Raw genomic sequence first — 20,423 nt, 5'->3', positions numbered from 1 at the left:
CCCATCGGCCCCCGCTGCTCCCAGCGGGCCGTGCGGCCGCAGCGCTGTCGTGGCGCTGCCGGTGAATGAGGCGGGTGGTGGAGAGGCCGCCGGGTCGTGTTCGGCTCTCTTTTCTGGCGTGGCCGTCCCGCTCCTCACCCTCCTCCTCCCGGCCCTCCCTCGGCAGCTCCGGGCACAGCCATGCGGCGCGCGGGGCTGGGTAAGAGCCGTCCTGCGTGGGGGGCCCTTGGGGCCTGCGGCGCGCCACGACGCACGGTGTAATAAGATTGATGCGGTGCGATACGATGCGACACGGCCATGGGTCGGGGGCTGGGTGGGAAGGGCGTCCTGTCAGTTTTATTCGTGTTTTATTTAATTTTAGTAGTTCTGTATGCTTTCCTGCTACGTTTGGGTCAAAAATAAGGAGGAACTAGTTTCACTTTACCACTGATAGAGCCTGGTGGAACGGCTGGGGTCTCTGCTGGGTGTGCTCGCAGACCTAGGCTTGGCCCTTCACCCCGCAGCCATGTTGATGACTGGAAGGAAACTTTGACCGCATGTGTTGTTTCCTGGGACCTCAGAGTGCTGCCGTGTCCCCATACAGCGCAGGTGGTGTGGCGAGGGGGTGGCTGAGTGCGTCTTCCTGGGAGTAAATGTTTTCAGTGAATCGCTGGGGGCTGAGGAATACCATGTGGCTACTCCAGGCATGTTTGTAGTACTACCCTAGCTTTACTTCTCCATTTCTTGCTTATGACACGTAACAGTATTTCCACAAAGTAAAATAAATCTTGGATGTGCCCCTTAATAGATCAGGAGAGGTGTTGGGATGTTGGCTGAATAAAGGTGGGCATTGGTAGCATTCAGGTCTTCAAATCTTGTGTTATTTTTCTTTGCTGGAGGAGCAGGTGGCTCACTATGAATCAGGGCTGAAGGCCGCCCTGCTCATTGTGTTGTTTATCATAGAATCATAGAACGACTTGGGTTGGAAGGGACCTTGAAGCCCATCTAGTTCCAATCCCCTGCCATGAGCAGGGTTGCCAACCACCAGATCAGGCTGCCCAGGGCCCCATCCATCCTGACCCTGAATGCCCCAAGGGATGGGACACCTACAGCTTCTCTGGGCTGAACAAGCCCAGTTCCCTCAGCCTTTCTTCATAGTAGAGGTGCTCCCAGCCCTCTGGTCATCTTTGTGGCCCTCCTCTGGACCCTTCTGTAAAGTTCCACATCTTCCCTGAGGTGGGGGCCCCAGGCCTGGACGCAGCGCTCCAGATGGGGCCTTATGAGGGCAAAGCAGAGAGGAACAATCACCTCCCTTGCCCTGCTGGCCACCTCTCATTTGATGCTTCTAAAGGAGTGAGAGGATGGGTTGCTATGGGAGGAACACAGCTGGAGCTTGCCTTTGCTTGGCAAGGCTCTTACAATCAGTGCCATAAGGAGCATCCAGAATGGACTTCTTGAAACGCCTGCTGAAAAGTTGAGCAGATGATTTAGATGTCTCTTAGGATTGCTATCAGCTGCAGTGAAACTTGCTGATTTCCCTTGATATGTCAGCTGTCAGTCCAGCCTTTTTACTTCATAGGCAGGAAGTACAAAGCTGTGCACTTGTATGTCTGCTTTTGTCTCTTGCTACCACGTACCTCCTGTTTAGCCTGAGATGATACTATGGTTATGTCTATGGGCATGTCTTGGCAATTAGTGGTGTTGCAAGACAGCCTGTAGACATGCTGTGTAGGGGTTTCTGGCCTTCCTTTAAGCAGCAGTAGCCAGGTTTCTACACAGAGCTTTCTGTTCCCTCTCTAAAACTATAGAATCTCAGAATGGCTTGGGTTGGGAGTGACCTTGAAGACCATTTAGTCAAAACTCTCCTGCTATCAGAATTAACTTGCAGGCATTCAAAAGTGCTTGTTACTTAGTAGGAGGTACTGTAGTTAAATGTATTTGTAAAGGAAAATAATAGGAACAAACCTGACTCCATTAAATGGCATAATTTTTAGTCAACATTGGCATCGGTACTTTCGATTTCAGGGAAAAAAAACCCTCAGCTCTCACTGTGATGAAGTGAAAAGATGCATTTTGCCCCATCTTACTGAGTGTATTTGTCATTAGCTTAACTTACAGAATAAAATTTAAAAACCATTTACAAGTGCAAACTGAAAAATTGTCATTATGTACACTTAGCAATGGCTTTATGGCTTGAGATAAAATGACATCTATTGTCAGAGTAGCACTGTAGTTCTTCTACAAGTATGTATGCAAAGCACACAGTGAAAACAGATAAATTTATCTGTGAATGTCATTGTGTCTCTTCTCTCCCTTTTTCCTCAAAAGGAAAAACAGCACCCAAACACAACAATTTGTAAAGCGTATTGAAGAGGCATTCAGACACTAGTGTGGCATTCCAGCTTGCCATTAGTGTTACAACTGGATTGTTGGTAGAATGAATCTGGTAGGATCTTTTCTGTTTGCTTTTCTTGTTTGGCCTCGCTTCTTTGGTTTCAGATCTTACATTTGGGGTCTTAGGCTGATCTCTGTCTAGGCTGGATGCAGCCTTCTTTCTCCTGCCCCAGTGCTGCTGCCCAGTCCCTGTCGGTAGGGGTTCTTCAGTAGGGGCTGGGGGCTGCGAGTGTAGAGCTGAGGAGACTAACTCCGATTCCCTGTCGCTCTGGTTACTCCCTGCAGGACCAGTTGTCTGGGTAACAGTCCTGCAGCCCCATCACCCAAAAAGCAAAGGCAGGAGAGAGAGTAGAACTGCAGAATGCTGACAGCAATAGCAGTGTGCTCTTCTGCCTAGAGGCTTGGCCTCTGGTCTAAGGTCTTGTTTGTAGAGAGACGTGTAAGGATGAGTATGCTCTCTCCTTCAAAGGCTGGTGTAATCAAATGTTCCTTGTCTTTACTCTTCTTTCTTGCTTTGAATTAGGTTTACTGCTCTGTGTAGCGGCCTCAATGCTGCTTTCACATCTCTGTGCAATACCTAGATTGAGTTCCATAAAAACCACCTGAAAACACTCTCTCAGGAAAAATGTTACAGCATTAAATTGCAGTCATTCCTCAATCTTTACCTGCTTTGACTTGCATATTGGAAAGATTACTTCAGTGCTTGAAAAAGGTTGAATCCATGTCTCAGGAGCATGCAGCGCCTCGTCCCAGTTGCCTGATTTCTGTTAAGGAAATGCATTTTTAAAGGCAGAGTGTTTTTCCACGAGTGAAGAACACTTATTCCATTGATATTTTCTGTCTGTAACTACTGGCTTTTCTGCTTACAGGTGAGGGAGCACCATCTGGTAACTATGGCTATACTAACAGTGGGTACAGTGTATATGAAGAAGAAAATGAAAGGTTAACAGAAAGCCTGCGCACTAAAGTCAGTGCAATAAAATCAGTAAGTACTTAATTACAGTTAAATTCAATTAAAATAGGTGGACTTCTGGCTTATTTATAGATGGTGGTGAAAAGCAGCAGCAGCAAGAAATCATGGAATTGAGGTTGTGCCACAAAAACATACAGGGTGTGGCTAATTGAAAGCACTGTGGCTGGAGAGGCCTTGTCCTTGCTTCACAGGGGAGCTGCTGTAAGCTGAAGGTCTCCTGGCTGACGCCTGTCTTTGCTGCAGCAAGAGCTGTGCTGCAGCTCTGTATGCTCCTGATCTCCTGTCTCCCTGATCCTGACCTGCAGAGTTGACGTTTTGGTTTGACAGCAATGACACAAATCCAAGGTCCGCTTGCTGGGTGATCACCAGACTATTGCCGACCCTGGTTAACAGTCTCTGAACTGACTGACTGGCTGCTCTCGTCCTGCTGTGCCATTCTTGCTTCATGACACAAAACAGGGAAGGAACAGACAAGTTCACAGAAGAAAATAGCGTTGATTGCATTGTAACTTGTCAAAGGAATTGCATTATCAAGTTACAGGTGTCAGCTCCAGCAACACTGTCAAAAAGAGTGGCTTGGTCCTCAGAGCCAGGAGTTGTAACAGTTTGAGGAAATGAGTAATTGCTGCTCAGACTTGACTGGATCTTGGATTTTTGAAATGATAAATATTTATTTCCTTCCGTAAGGATTATTGACAGAATACTGCACTTGTTTTTATCACTTATGTTTCTGTTTTTCAAAAATGCCAGACATTTATTTCACATTTTACCCAAGGAAACACTAGTGATATCAAGAATTCTAGAGCAACGTCTCTAATTTATGTATAACTGATCACTCATATTTAAACCTTTCTTTTTTTTTTTTTAATAGCTTTCTATTGAAATTGGAACAGAAGTTAAAAACCAAAACAAATTGTTATCAGAAATGGTAAGTATTTTGTCACTAACTTTCTTTAAATATAGGGCAGGATTGTGAAGTTAGTAACACAGAATGTTCCTTTGTGTAGTATGAACGTTTGTATAAATACATTGACAGCTTATTGCTGACTGTAGGATGTGCCCAATTCAGCAGCGATATTTCTGTTCCTAAAGAGATATGCAAGTGGACTATTAACAAGGAGGATCCAAGGTCTTAATACTTCAGATGCTGTTTTGAATCAGCAAATTTACAGTATCAAAAATGCAGTTCTGTACTGTATTTAGGATTAGAAGAAGAAAGCAGAAGAATAAAGAGGTCAGAAATGCTTCTTTTTTGGCTTACAGTCTGATAAATTAAGCAGCTAAAGTTTTTCCTGGTTAATTCTCAGAAACTGGTTCTGAAATAATGTCAGTTTTGATGACTTGAGAAAAACAGAGAAACTAAGGCTTCAAGGGTAATCTGTTTTCTCAGAGTAATGTTTTTTTTGTTTGTTTGTTTTTCCCCTCCATTCTCTCCTGTTTTGTTTCATTTAAACATAGGATAATGATTTTGACTCTGCGACTGGACTTCTAGGTGCGACCATGGGCAGACTGAGAATGCTGTCCAGAGGGAGCCAGACAAAACTATTATGCTATATGATGCTCTTTGCATTGTTTGTTTTTTTTGTAACGTATTGGATTATTAAACTGAGGTGATGCACGTTGTCTTAAGTTTAAATTGTGTAATTTCAACCATCAAACAGTCTTAATTAATGAAGACATTGATCTAAACTGCCATATTCTGTTGAGAAAACAATGAAATTATTGTAAATTGCATTAGTACTTAATGCAATGTTGTATACAGTTTTCTTGATGTATTGAAATTTCTCCCATTGTCCCCTGTTTTGGGGGGATTATTTATAAATACACAGAAACTGCTAGCACTCTAGGTTGCTTCTTTTTAGAATAAAAGAGTTTATCGAACTGATTAATAAAAATACAACAAGAATCAAATCCTCCAAAACCAAAGGTTGTTCGTGAAATAATTGCAGAATTACAAGGCCTTCACTTTCATTTTGCTTTTCAATCTGAGCCATGCTCTAAATTAGAGCTCCAGTTTCAGGCCTGTAATAACTTCTAGGTTGCAAAAGCATGAACAATACTTGGGTCTTTCGAAATTGGTTTTATCTGTGGATTTTTGAAAGGTTGGCCTGAGGGTAACAAATGTAATAGTGGTGCCCCCTAAAAGTGATTTTTGTGATGCCTAGATTGATAGGTTTAACAGTCTACATGTTTAAGTAGCTTACACGTTTTGTTTGGGGGAGAAGTTACTTAAAACTGGGATCTTCCTTTTAAATGTGACAAACGATGCTTGCATATCTGTTCTTTTAAGCAAATGCCTTTGATCATTTGGATCAACAAATTTGGACACAGTACAAATGTGTCCTTTACATTTAAAGTATCCAAAACTTAATGATTCCATTGAATCACTGGAACTTTTACCATTAGCTCATCTACATTTCATTCCGTGATGAGTCCTAAATGTACTCTGCACGATGTTTGAATATGAGATTGAATGTTTCAGATTTTATATTGAAGTATGTCTTTATCATGAAGCACCTGTTGGAGGCGCTGTCATATTAAGGTTTTTACTTTTAACACTTTGCTTTAACTCACAAGGCAGTTTCTCATAGTTGAAACTATCACATCGCTGGGTTCAACATTCAGAAGAATGCTGTTTTCTAGATCTTGAAATTGTATCTGCGTTTTAAAAATATTTTTTTCTAGAAATACTGTATAACATACTGCCATTAATAAGTTAATTATGAGCTGACAAATAAAGTGTCCTGGAGTATTCTTGTTGTTTGTGTACATACTTTCCTGCTGTAGAATGGCATTTTTTTTTCGAAACTGTGCAGCAGGTCAGCAACTAGACTTGTGTGGTGGTGAGCACTACTGAGATAAATGGAGGTGGAGGCTACGTTTTTCATGTTCATTTTCATATATAACAGAAATATCACATCTAAATCACATTCCGTAGAATGTCTTTTATAAAAGTAAGTAAAATGCAATTGTCTCTAGCCTATTTAATTCTGGACTGTTAAAAGGTCTACAAATAACACAACATATAAATACTAATACCAGGATAATACATCTTATATGAGAATTGCTAGGCTTGCTAAACAAACACAATATTCTCAGAGCTAGTCAATAGGCTATAGTTTGCCATTCCAAACTGAGAGAATGTAAGGATGCCTAGCATGTAGGGTAATAGTTATTGACATAACTTTGACAACCACGCTCCCATGATATTTGGTCATCGTTTAGAAAACGTTTAATCTTCGTCTCATGTGGTGTCTGAGCAATTCCTAGGCATTTCTTTCTTACTAACCAATCTGTCTTACCAATAAATTGAAGTAGTATTTACCTGCATAATATAAAGTAGAAAATAGGTAGATGCACCTAGTTACACAGCTGAGGTGTTTCCTGTATTTGTTCTGAACAATATGCTGTGGTTTCACTTGACAGAGCACTTTGGTAAAAAAAACTTTTACTTGTCCTTCAGTTCATGTGTAAAACCACCAGGAATTTTGTTTTAAAAGTTAAACCAGATTAAAAGGTAAATTGTACAGAGTAGGATCCCTCTCCCTCCTTTCCTTCTTTTCTTCGATGATGTGAGACTGAGGGAGAAGGAATAGGAAAAAAAAAATGTGAAACTTATGTCTTCCTTTCTTTGTTTCTTCCTTTAAAGACGATTGTGTCATTCTCTACATTTTTACAAATAAAATTTGTAGAATAAAATACAAGATGAATACAATATAAAAATTGTAGCAGCACTGACTGTACATGTTGCAGTTGCTTTTGTGTGCGTAATTTTTACAGAATATATGTTGTTTCTCAATTTAATGTAACTTAGATTCTACCTAGCAGCTATACAGATTGTTTCCAGGAAGGAAATAAAATCTTTTAATTGTCTTTGGAGATTCCTTAAAAGATGCTTAACGTGCTCTCTCTTCTGCCTTATAAGAAGGGTTGCCAATGTTTCTGAAGGAATGGCTGGTAAGCAGTTAAATGTAAAGAATGAGATTTTAAGAAGTTCAAATGGAGAACTGATGCTGATCACAGCAGATGTATATTTCAGTGAGACATTGTGTAACAGGTCACAGTAAAATATTGAAAATATTTAGTTTTATTTATTTTAATAGTGTAGTATTTATTACGCTTCTGCTTCAACTTGGTTGTGGCACGAAAACTTTACAGTCCCATTTAACTGATTACAATTTTCATGTTGACACTTCTATGTTCAATATTTTTCATTCATAATTGCACATAAAACATGATACCTTACTGCTGAAATTCAGGCATCCAAAAGTTTCCAATACAACTGAGCTACTGTTTGCAGAATTCTAAAAATAAAAATCTGCTTCTAGTCCTACCACTAAACATCTATGTCAGAGTGGAGTACGAGAGTGAGAATGTAATGATGGTGACTGGACTGGGGGGCTTGTGATTTTTGACTTGGTTTTGCTGAAGGAACTCATCTGGATGTTTACTTGCTAAAACAGAGATATGGAAGATAATGGTAACTGAGAACAAAACCACTGTTCCTGTACTCGAATATTACACTGAATAAATAATTTGTGACTTAACTGTTGAACTTGAAAGCAAAGTTAAGTGAAATTAGATTACGCTACTATTGAAATTATACTGTACCCATGTGGAAGTTATGTTTCTTAAATGGTTGCGTAGATGCTCTAAGATGCAGCCGTACCTTGATTAAAGACAAGATGCCCTCTTGCAGGCATTAACATTAATTTGCTATTGGAGAACATGTGTCATGATATTGGTCAAAGACTCCGACAAGTATTTTGCTGGAAAAATTGTTATATTACAAATACTGTTTCTATTTATTCTACCCTTGAATCACGTTGCCTGTTACCTTCAGGATGTAGTAATAACCATGCTCTTCCTTTCTTAAGCTTCTGAGGAAGACTGGGGATGTGTTATTTCCGTGGAAGTGTTTCCATGTATTTGCATATAATAGAAAGCATGGTTTCATCTGTACCACCACCTATTGACATCAGTCTCAAGTCCCTGTAGAAGTACAAAGAGCAGATTCAAACACTTACATCCTATACTGGTAGAACAATTGCACATGCCCGTAGAACAATTGCACGTGCCCATTATTCCTCTATGCATTCATTATGGAGCTGCTTTTATTACATTTAAATCCCTTGTTTATAGTGCGTGCATGATGTGTACAACTGTGTGCCAGCACCATAAATACCTTCTGTTGACAGGAGTGTTGATAGTTCAACATGAGGAGATATAATTTAGCATGACCAGTGGTTAGATTCTTTCAAAAGTAACCTTAACTTGGCAGAATGCTGTATTTTCGAATAAGCCAAAACACCTTCTAGCACACAACTGTCCCTGCATAAGCCTGGCCAGAGTGCCTCCAGCTTCTGGGTAGGCTGCTGGATAGCTCCCATCTCTGGTCTGGCATGTAAAAGTATCAACAGGCTCTTCCTAGTTTGCTGTGCACCACATTTCTGCTAGTTGTTTGCAGAACACCTCATCTACTGCCTCCTCCTTGTGAATCAATCTGCAAGAGGTCCTGCAGCACCACTGCTTCTCCTTTGCCAAAGCTGTAGATCCCTATCATTCAACTGAATTTTAGGAGGTGAGGAAGATTTTAGGGCACAACAGCAATACATGTTGAAGTATTTAACTTTGCCTCTGGTAAAAGAAGTATTAGTCAATCAATACATAGGTATTGCAGAACTGTATGGAGAAGGTACTTTTTTTATATAGTATGTTCTTCAGAAAAAAGCACTGTGGTCTCTTTAATGGCTATATGAGATCTAGCACAACTGTAGTTTAAATATGCATTAGTATTAAGCTTTAAAAATGAATAGCTGCTCCAAGCTTATTTACTTTAGATATGATCTTTCTAACTGGACTTATTTAAAACCCACCATTTATATTGCTAAATCATCCTTCACAGTATTGCTTCAATTCCCTTGGCTAGCCAGAATGCAAACTACTGCACTTCAAGCAATTTTCTGAGCAAGTTTCTGTTCCTCTTTGGGGAGGAGGGAAAAAACAAATGAAAAACAGTTCTGCTAAGCCACCTCTACTTAATTCAATAGCATGAAAATTTCCCACCTTCATACGGGTTTTGTTGAAGGCAATGGAGCTGGAACAGCGGCAGGGTACTTGTTCTTTGTGCTGTGGTGCTGCTTTGTCAAGCCAGAAAATGCTTAGCATCTTCACAGCACTGTCGCCACAGTAAGTAATTCACAAAACTACCCTGAGATGCAGAGAAAAATCCTCCATTTGCAGCAGGAATCTCGGACTTGTGGCTTGTTTATATGAAGTTATAAATAGGCAGTGAGATCTGGCTTTGGTGTTGTGTGAGAGAAATTTCAAATTTTCAGATAGCCATTATATAAATGTCTTTTAAAAAGGGGAGCATTTCACATGAGTAGGTGTGTGTGTGCCTGTGTGTCTGACAGTTTGTCTTTCAAAATTGCTGGTGATTACATTTTTGTCTCTGTGGATGAGACGAGGAGTATTTCCTCCAGAAACTGCAGGCACAAAACTAATGCTGATCTCTCTCCTGCAGAGACAGGACAGAAGATTTTACCTAGTTTAAGAGGACTGAGATGACAAAGGATATATATAAATGCTGTTAATCTACCAGCCCTCCTCTAGAAATAAGACTCACTTTCAATGTAAGAAAACAAAACCATGGGACTAACTATCCTACCAGGAAACCTGTGAGGATGCTGAGGAAGATCATATAATAAATCTGTATATAAGCTATTCTAAGTAAGTAGTTTGATAATTAATATCAGTAATATATTAATACGGCATATAAGTATTTCAATACATATAAATATTACAATGTTATGGTGTTAGGCAGGCTTCCCCCGGAATGCTTTTGTTCTGAAACAGCAACACATTGCTTTTTGATTCCCGTGTTGCCGTACTGTTGCCTTCAATGCAGAACTGCAGGCCCTCAACTACCTTGAACTCTGGGAGGTGAGAACTGACCTGCAGTGGCTTCACTCTTATAAGAGATGGTAAGGAACCAGCCCCAAATGCACTCAACAGTACAAAAGGTGTAATTTTGGGAGATTATGTTGAATGCTGTTTTCCTTGGAGACTGAGAGGATCAGAAGGCCAAAACAATTTGCCTGAGGAAAAGATAATCATTGCATTCACTGCCCCTCAACTCCAAAAAAAAAAAAAAAAAACTGCAATGCTCCCACAAGGAGTTTCCTCTCATTCAAGGTATCCCACTCACCTGAAAAGAAACCCATTTTTTTGATGGATGAAAAAAATAACGATTTCTTCAATGCTGACTTACAAAACTACTTATGAGGGAGGGTGGGGAGCCCTTCCACCCACCAACCTCAATCCATGTTACCAATACTTCCTAGTTAGTAGGCAAACAGGACAGAAAGGACCCTCCACATTGCCAAATGAAGTTTCCTGTTTCTATAGTTACCTAACATAGAACCTCCTGCAGAAATGTGAGGGACCCTCTAGTTTACAGCCCAAATGTGTTACTGAGTAGTGTGTCTCAGTGCAGTTGTTCAGTTTTCATTTCCATCTTTTGGCTGGTGTTGAACCCTCTGCATACACAAAGAGCTATCAGACGTTTTGCACAAACCAAGCTGTGCTTATCACCTTGTCTATAAACCTTTGGGTGCTAGTAATCCTAAAAATCAGGGCTACAGTTAGATTTTTAACCATCCTTAATTACTAATAAGACTTACAAAACCTGGGTGGCAGATGGAGAAAGAAACTGCTTTCTTCTGCAGCTCTATGTGCTTTATCTATTTCACATGAACAATCCATCAAGAATGTTTAGTATTGCTTTCCTGAGTCTTTCACATTGCACTAAAGAAAGAAATCAGTATTCTCCCTATCACATCCCCACAAGAGTAAAACCTGTAAGAACTGACAGCCACTAGAGACATTGTTTAATACTTTAAAATTATCATAGAATCCCAGAGTCATTAAGTTTGGAAAAGACCTCTAAGATCATGACCTTAATTTAAAAAAAAACAAACACCTTTTTAAGAGCTCCAGTCAACACTTTCTTCCTACCTCAACAGAAGTGTATGCAATTACTATTGAAATATTCACTAGCTGAAATTTTTTATAGGAAGTTACGAAATCTGAAAAATTGCAATAGACTTGCACCTGAAATTTTCCCTCCCTCTGGTCTGTCACAGCCTGGGGCTTTCACCGAGATGGGAGCTTTGTTCAATAACTGATTTTTCCTAAGTCATGGTTTCTTTGAGGCATTTGATCTCAGAGAGAGAAAACCAAACTAACACAACTCCAGCCTGTCTCTCTTCTCCAGAATCATACTAGTAAGCTGAAGTCTAGAAACTCCAGTCTTTATTTTCTTATTTATATGTTTCTATTAAACTCTTTGGTATTTGGGCTCAAATCTTTTTTTCCAACTCATTCTCCTTCTCGGAATCCCTACAACTGAAAATGAAACATTTAAGTATATTAAACTAGCCCGGTATAGGCACATACATGGTTAAACAGGTACCTTCAGCTACGCCTTTTAGAGAATACTATACTTAGAAAAGACACTTGATCTGCAAACTATTAACTACTAATACTGACAGCTGTGAATAAAGCCTTTTGGCAGAATGTTGTGCTGGGTCTGTTTAGTATCTCCCCAGTAACACCAATGACCAAAATTCAAAGACTTAATGCACTAACCATGCATTATGCTGTGCGCTATTTGAGGATTAACAGCCTGACGTGTTAGAGACTAACATTTCCTTGGAACTTTAGTAAGTATTGTGCTGAAAAAATCTTTGTACGTTATGACAGGCTATCATGCTGTGCAGTTATTGTAAGCCCTGCGTGCTACTTTACAAATATCACAGTGACGTGAATGGTTACTCAGACTGCAGTACAAAAAACACAACAGCTTTAGCAAAGTTGCTGCTTTGCTTGTCGTTACAGATTAACAGGATTCTAACTTGAACCTGTAATTGTTTATTTAGGTAATACTCTACTTGTCGCCGGTGCTTATGGTTACTCAATGAGGGAATTTTACTGATTCACAGAAAATTTTAGGGTATAAGTATCACGCTACTTTTGGCCTTATTTATAAGTGGGGTTTTTTTAGAGGCAGAAAGATACATTTCTTTAGCCAGCAGACACAGTTGATATTAATAGGAAATACTCTGGATTTCTTCTCAGGGAAAATGTGACTGTACTGAGGTGCTTAGAAACCATTCCGGAATTCACACGGAAAAACCCTGCTCAGGGTAGGAAATCTACAGACAAGTCAAAGCCATAGAAATGTACACGACTTAGTGTCTATACATGACTTGTATCAGGAATGGTGTGGTGAGCAGGACTAGGGAAGTAATCCTGCCCCTGTACTCAGCATTGGTGAGACTCCACCTCGAGTACTGTGTTCAGTTTTGGGCGCCCCAGTACAGAAAGGACATGGAGGTGCTGGAGCAGATCCAAAGAAGGGCAACAAGGCTGGTGAAGGCCTTGGAGAATATGCCCTATGAGGAAAGACTAAAGGAGCTGGGGCTGTTTAGTCTGGGGAAGAGGAGACTGAGGGGAGACCTCATTGCTCTCTTCAAATACCTGAAAGGTGATTGCAGTGAGAGCGGGGTTGGTCTCTTCTCAGTGGTGACAGGTGACAGGACAAGGGGAAATGGCCTCAAGTTGCACCAGGGGAGGTTTAGGTTGGATATCAGGAGAAACTTCTTTACAGAAAGGGTTGTTAAGCACTGGAACAGGCTCCTCAGGGAGGTGGTTAAGTCACCTTCCCTGAATGTGTTTAAAAACCATGTGGATGGGTGCTCGGGGACATGATTTAGCGGTGGGTTGTTAGAGCAGTATGGTTAGGTTGCAGTTGGACTTGATGATCTTGAAGGTCCCTTCCAACCTGAGCAATTCTATGATTCTATGATTCTATGACTACATTGATAGCAAGTGCTTTGAGACAAGTATTAATTTTATTCAAAGTGCCTACCACACTAGCTTTCAGCATCTGCTTCACTGAGGACCATTCACTGCTAATAAAGTGGCGGTGACAAACGTAAATAAAAAATCTCCTATTGACAACTGGCTTAAAATCACCACCATGCAGCAGACTGTACCTTTCAGGAATCCACAAGTTGAAAAAGTCTCTGATTTACCACAATGGCATTACATGTTCATAAAATGTTCTTAAAGGTAGAAAGAGTAACTCCTCCTTCTGAGGAACCCTGTGTTCCACTACTCTGCCATTGATGGCAGGGTGGTCACTGCAGAAAGACACGCAGGAAAACAGAGAGCTTAGCTGCTCCATTTTCTGGAAGGGAAAGTGCCTGTATTACCTATACTGTTAAGACCCTATTACCTATGTTACACTGGTTAGTCATCAAAGCACGACTTGGGTGTTTGGTGTAGTGCTCTCCCTCCTCTATCTCCTCAACCAAGGACAGGATCTAAATGGCAGAAGGTGTGTCTCTTCTCTCTTTGGTACTGGTTTCAACAGAACAGACTTGCCATGAAATCACTGATAAGTTTACATCACTCTTCAACATGCTGTTTCTACTTCTTTGGAATAGCTCTCATTACTCTAAAAAAAATTTACCTATTATAAAGAAATAAGCTCTTTACAGTTTTGTTTTTAACGTGATCTTTTCTCTTTACACAGATACAGCATTTACCAAACTCTGAACTAACAGAACCACTACTTCGCCAACCATTAATTAGGTATTGTATTACGAGGCCTGAACTGAAATCTGCTTTTGGAAGAAAATCTACGTTCCATCTTGGTCCCCCAGCACAACATCAGACAGGACAAGAATCTTGCTAACAGCTGCCAGGAAAATTGTTTGCTTTGAGGGAATTTTGCTGTAAAAGTAGATACACTGCAAAATTTCAAGGGCCTGGCATGGGGCTTATTTAGTTTGCAAAAAGGCTTTTTTTAATGATCTAATGACTTGCTGGAAGCAGTCACATCTCTCAGATGTCTCACATGGTACCCGGTGTGACTAATTACATGGAGACTGCTATCAGAAATGACTACTGCAGGTCTGTAGGCAGGGCCAGTGGCATCCTTCCTGCAGTGAAGGTTGCTCCGGGAGCCCAGTGCTGAACTCCACTTTCAAACACACATTTGGAGGTGCGGACTAAAAAATGAAGCTGATTTTCAGTGGTCTCTAAGTAAAATACTGCTGTTTTATTTTAGTTCTGTTCTTGTAATCAGGATTACAAGAAAAGAACAAAGGAAAAAAAAATCTCATTCATAGGCTTTGCCTTTTCTTCCTTGTCCAATTGCCTGGCAGGTGGCAGAGGATCACTGGGGAATTTTCTTTACCTGAAATTCAAGCTAACCTCTGGGTAGTTCAAACCACATTGTTATAGTATGGCCAACATTTGGCAAAAGGTCAGCTCTTGCATGATGTGGTCAAGGATTGCAGTCTGAGCCCTAGTATAAATCAGTGACATGCTGTTCAGTGGAACAATACTATTCATGTAAGCCAGGGGCTGCTGGCCTTTTCACTGAGTGATCTTTTAGCAGGATATTTAAGAGGGCAAATTTCAGTAAAGAAACAACCTGCTTTCACCATTCACTTGCTTACCTGTAAAATCTGCTCACCAGAACCTCACTGGTGAATCCCATTCCTCCCCAAAACTGGAGACAGCTATCAGTCACTTCACGGGCCAAGCGACCTGCCTTTAGCTTAGCCATGGAAGCAAATTTGGTCACATCGTTGCCTTCCACGTAGAGAGCTAAAAAGGAAAAAACACAGTTACACACACACACGGTCACTGACCACAGTCTGGCAACCATCTCCCCCTATTCCTTCAGCCTGACACTGTTGTTTGCATTGCAAAAAGCACATCCAAGGAGGCAGACATGGGAACTCACCAATGGTGCGGTACAGCAGCGAGCGAAGCAGCTCCACTTCAGTTGCCAGCTCTGCCAGGCGAAAGTGCACAACCTGGTTCTGCAGCACGGACTGGTCAAACACTTTCCGCTGGCGAGTGTAATCAATGGTTTCTTGTATTATAGTTTCCAGTGGTGTCAAGACTTTAAGAATCAAAACACAGAAAAAGACATTACTTTCCTCAGATCATAGAATGGTTTGGGTTGAAAGGGACCTTTAAGATCATCTGGTTCCAACCCCCCTGCTATAGGCAGGGACATCTCCCTTAGACCAGGTTGCTCAAAGCCCCATCCAGCCTGGCCGTGAACACTTCCAGGGAGGGAGCATCCGCTACATCACTGGGCAACCTGTTCCCGTGCCTCACCACCCTCACAGTAAAGAATTTCTTCCTAATATCTAGTCTAAATCTACCCTTGTCCAGTTTAAAGCCATTTCCCCTCATCCTATCGCTACATGCCCTTACAAAAAGTCCCTCCCCTGCTTTCTTGTACGCCCCCTTCAGGCACTGGAAGGCTGCTATAAGGTTCCCCTAGAGCCTTCTCTTCTCTAGGCTGAACAGCCCCAGCCCTCTCAGCCTGTCCCTATAGGGAGGTGCTCCAGCCCTCTGATCATCTTTGTGGTCCTCCACTGGACCGGCTCCAACAACTCCATGTCCTTCATGTGCTGGGAGCCCCAGAACTGGATGCAGTACCCCAGGTGGGATCTCAAGAGGGAAGAGTAGAGGGGCAGAATCACTTCCTTTGACCTGCTGGTCAAGCTCCTCTTGATGCAACCTACGTTGGTTTTCTTCTTGTTGAAAAAGAGGTTATTTTTCTTTCAATACAAACAATACATTTTTTAAAACATTAATTTTCCTAAACTAAATCATTCTATATGCTCAGTCTGGGGGGCAGTTTTAATTCTTAAAAAAATCTGGCATTTCCTTTTACCTTGAAGACAGCCTCCTTATCCTTATTACACCCAAGCCCCAAACTCAGAGGAGAGTAAAAGGAGGTATGAAGAGTGCAGTAAAGTCAGAGAGCACAGTGTGTAATTACAAGTACGTAACCCTTATCCTTCATACGTCATTTGGGGCTCTTATCACAATCTTGTGGCAACTCCTGCTTTTCATGCTACCTGTGCCCTGAAGGGCAGGTACAAACCCAAAAGAAAATCTGAAGGCAGACTGCGCACACTGAGCAATGCTAGAAATGTAAATTCAAGGAAGCTTTCAGGGAGCAGGAGGAAACCTATTCAGAGATCATGGAACATGAACAGAATATGACTGCATTCTGTGATCCAATCTCCACAAAGAATGGAAGGGAAAAGTATGAATCTTCCCAGCCACTCTGAATGAATCCTGAGCTGTGCTTCTAATGGAAACAGAATCAAGAGAGGACACTGCTTGAAGACAGGTCAGAAATGGGAAACGCTACTCTGAAGTAAGATAATTGATTTGCTGCAATTTTTTTTTAGCTACCTTAATGCAACCCTGTTTTAAACAAGAAAAGGGAAGAGAGATATTTTACAAGGCAAACCAGCCTTAAGTGAAGTGACAGGCTCAGTCTCTTGCAGCTTAGCTAGGATAATAACAGGTGCCCAATTTGACAAAATTTAACCAAGCCTTGGACTACTATGAAATCCCTTTCCCCAGCTACCATGGCTCTTGCAGGTACCTACATGCAGCTTCCCCACAGGAACCTGGTTTGCTTCAGTACTCCTTTTTGCATGAATTTGAAGAACACCTGTACTTCAAATTTCAGCCCTATACTGCTCTCATACAGTCTCATATACATCCCTACACTGTTCTTATATGCACACTTTGGCTCCCACCACCTGCCCCCCCCCCACCATCATTCACCAGGTCTTCTGCAGAGCTCTGCTTTTTGCATCCCACCATGTTCCATAAGGTGACTAGCTTTTCTTATTCCTTTAATATTTTCCCATCCTTCCTCAAAAAACTAGCCTGAATGCTTATTTTGCCAAAAAAACCCCACATAAAGCAATATCTTTATTTCGTCTGTACTCATTCTGTGCTGCCACTCTAATGCTGGTTTTCTGGACAGGAATCTAATTGCTCTTTTCAGGTATGTTTCTTGTATGGAAGGAACACCCGTTTTCCTAAAGGATGATAACACAATGCTGTAAGATGTAAGACTAACAGGTTTTTTTGCTTGTACTTCTGTGGTCTCCAGCTTCAGAGATGTGACAGAAAGAGCAAGAAGTGTCTGGGCAGCTCTTGTTCCTTACTCCAAGCTGAGCAGCATACAGCTGAGCCTGAGCTGCTGGGAAGTAAACCAAACTGCCATTTGCAAACAAAGTAAAGAGACGAGATTTTCTCAGGACAGGTACTTAGAGCTGTAAGCATAGCTCTGAAATGGCAAAGCTCAACTGTGAAGCAAGAGCTAAAGCAATACAGTATGTCATGGATAATCAGGACTGCCAGCAACCTGGTACAATGTAACAGCTCACAATACTTTGCAAGTGGTGTGATAAGTACAGAGAACTGCCACTGTCAATAGTGAAATTTGTTTTCTCTCTGGACTTTCATATTTTTACTGTATGCACACATTTGTTTTCTCTTTTGTCATACAATATTCTTCACAACCTCTGGCAAACCTGGTCCCAGGGGTTTGGGCTGACAGCACACGCAGGAAATGTCACCCTGGGACAGCACAAGGACTGTGTGGTCTACCAGGCAGCAGAGCATTGGGAAGGCACTTGCAGTTGTTATGCAGCTGCCAATCTTTTCCTCCTACTTCCATCCAACTTCTATTACTCCACTTGAAACTTCTGCTCCTTAGAAACACGCTTTGCTTTGTTATGTCTCCGCCCAACACAGAACAAAATGAATACATTTTTCTCAGGCAGCTGCTGATCCCTCTCTAGTGAGATGTAGAGCGAGCTCCAAGCTGAACATCTGTCTCTTACGAATGTTGGTTGCCCATGCAAAAGGATCTGTCATGCTGCTTACTGGCTGTGACTCAATGGTGCTCATAAAACTGAAGCTACAGGAGCAGAGAGAAGTCATTAGAGAAGTGCCATTCTGCTCTCTCATACACTCACTGAACTCCCTCTTTGCCTCCAAGTTAAGCAATTCACAAGAAAACTGTTTGCTTTTTCACCATAGTGACATTCCCTTCCTGTGGTCAATGTGACAGGTCCTCAAAGTGACGGTGTTTGCTGAGTGTCACAACATGGGAGAGAGACGTGGCAGCTCATCCTCCTCAGTGAAGCAGGAAGCAGCGACTTTTACCAACACCTTTGATAATGTGCCACTTGGAAGAAAAGATCGCACTTATGACCCAGTTTTGCAAAGTAACATTCTTGAAAAACTTGATAAAAAGAAAGCTTTACAGGTAATTCATTTTCCATTTATGTTTTAAATTTGTTTCACTGAAAATTTATTTTAAAAAGTAAAAAAAAAAAAAGAGAGAAAGAAAGAAACACCGCCCCACACATTCTAATATTTGGCCATGAGGAAGATAACTAATAAGCAAACAGAAGATTGAAGCACGTTATATTTCATACTAAAATATTTTATAAAAAGAAAAAACAACTCTCTAAGTGACAACAACAAAGAAAGAAAGAATTGCAGCAAACTGCCTCTGCCAAGTTTTAGGTAGCCATCAAAGCAACCATGTCGGGATCAGCCCCTCAAGTACTTAAAAGCAACCAATGCTTTTCATTGTCATATGAATAGCCATGAATGGAGAATGAGAAGAAATGTCCATCTGAGGGCCAGAATAAACATGTGCAGACCTAATTACAAAATTACTAAAGGCATGCACATGGTCTGAAATATCAGAGCCTTCAGCAAAACACTTGTGGTTGTAAAACTATTTGTAGGACTGGCAGCTTGCAGTGCCTGTAAAGTTGTGGTGTAACAAACCACATCCATCAGGCAAACAGCTCTCTTCTGAACACTCTTTCTCTCATTTACCACAACTGATTATCTCTGAAATTTGCAATTTGACACAAGATGTGGGCTTTGTCCTCACTCCCAGAGCTCTTCATGTATTTTACATCAGATTGTCAGTGGATAAAAGCAAAATTAACTCAGGGCACAGCAAGGCCCGGTTTCCTCCTAGCAAAGACACTGTGGGATGGAGATCCATCTCTCTTGGTCACAGCAGGGACCAAAGATTCCCTTCCCAGATTGTTCATCATCATTCTGGAAAAAAGGAGAATTGAGACCTGGCGTCCCACTTCCTGAAAGACTGTGCTGGCTGCCAGGCTGTTGTGCAAAGCTGGACAGTACCAAGCTGCCGGTGGTTTCAGACATGAATGATCTCACCTGCTGGACTTTGTGTTTTGATGCTGTCACTACTCGTCACTCTGCCTGGAACATGACTAACGCTGCTGCTCGCTCTGCTGCCTGGGGAATATCACTGCAGCTTCTTATTGTTTCTACTTAGCCTCCAAACTGAGCATAAAAATGCATAATTAAGTCCACACAGTCCACTTATGTCTTGGTTACATTTTAGAAGGCAGTGTTTCAGAAGTGCCTTTTTGCTTTGAGGAGAAAAGAATTCTTTTTTAATCCTTTGGTGAGGAGTGCTTATGATGACCAGTCATGCAAATGGGGAGTGGTGAAATGCAGTTACTAGACTCGAAGGTAATGACACAAGGTGCAGAACTATATAAATCAAAACAAATCCTGACAAGATTTCAGTGGTGCAAAACTGTTCTGTTCGTAAGTTCTCCTAAGGTGATGTGGTAACTGCTGTTTAATAGCACTGTTATTATATAGTGAAAGACTTCTTTTTAGGTTGATGATGCTTATAGAAAAATGAGACAGTACAACACATCTGCAGAAGAGCAGCCTCCTGCCAAAGGGTTTTATTTTTCCTGATCTTTTGATTCCTTCAGATTCATTCCAAACTTTGTAGAACATATGTCTGTGATAAGCAAAGAAATCTGAAATCAGATACTTGAGGGACTTTGATGGTGGCCGCCAGAAATGAAGAAGAGTCACCTGTGAGGCATAAGCACATTTCTAGGCCAAGGCTATTGCTGTACTACCTACCCACAAGGATAGAAAACTGATTTAAACCACTCTCTTTACCAGATCTGTCACATTTCTGCCTCAGCAGGAATACTCTTTTACTAGGGACTTTCAAAACTTTCCTGTTCAACTTGCTGCCCTAAGCTAACTGATCTGGCCTTAAAGTCCACCCTGCTTTCACCAGGAGGTTGATGAGGGGACCCCCAGAAGCCCCTTCCAGCTGGAATCCTGTAACTCTCCATGATCA

At 41.4% G+C, this 20,423-nt stretch overlaps 2 protein-coding genes across 7 annotated transcripts in view; one reads left to right on the top strand and one right to left on the bottom strand.

The window, feature by feature from the left end:
- Positions 25-18,629, top strand: BET1 (Bet1 golgi vesicular membrane trafficking protein). Of its 3 annotated transcripts, XM_021389123.1 has the most exons (5): positions 29-199; positions 3,243-3,358; positions 4,218-4,274; positions 13,950-14,008; positions 18,330-18,629. In XM_021389123.1, the coding sequence occupies exons 1-5, from the start codon at positions 181-183 to the stop codon at positions 18,340-18,342; spliced, it is 264 nt and encodes an 87-aa protein (XP_021244798.1). In that variant the 5' UTR covers positions 29-180; the 3' UTR covers positions 18,343-18,629. The 3 variants fall into 3 exon arrangements, with proteins under 3 accessions (XP_021244796.1, XP_021244798.1, XP_021244797.1); XM_021389121.1 differs by lacking the exon at positions 18,330-18,629 and having other exon boundaries at positions 25-199; positions 13,950-14,869; XM_021389122.1 differs by lacking the exons at positions 13,950-14,008; positions 18,330-18,629 and adding an exon at positions 4,805-7,219 and having other exon boundaries at positions 37-199.
- Positions 7,416-20,423, bottom strand: part of LOC110395032 (probable acyl-CoA dehydrogenase 6) — an 86,880-nt gene continuing 73,872 nt past the window's right edge. For all 4 annotated transcript variants that reach the window (XM_021389115.1, XM_021389114.1, XM_021389116.1 and 1 more), the window contains 3 exons: positions 15,171-15,332; positions 14,881-15,031; positions 7,416-8,338 (listed from right to left, as the gene is read on the bottom strand). In XM_021389115.1, coding sequence (XP_021244790.1) covers positions 8,248-8,338; positions 14,881-15,031; positions 15,171-15,332 — 404 coding nt within the window. In that variant the 3' untranslated portion in view covers positions 7,416-8,247. The remainder of the gene's footprint in view (positions 8,339-14,880; positions 15,032-15,170; positions 15,333-20,423) is intronic.

Source organism: Numida meleagris, chromosome 2 (genome assembly GCF_002078875.1).
Source record: "Numida meleagris isolate 19003 breed g44 Domestic line chromosome 2, NumMel1.0, whole genome shotgun sequence".
Classification (NCBI taxonomy): Eukaryota; Metazoa; Chordata; class Aves; order Galliformes; family Numididae; genus Numida; species Numida meleagris.
The sequence above is the reverse complement of the archived record's forward strand: the minus strand, read 5'-3'. Positions and strand labels throughout refer to the sequence as shown.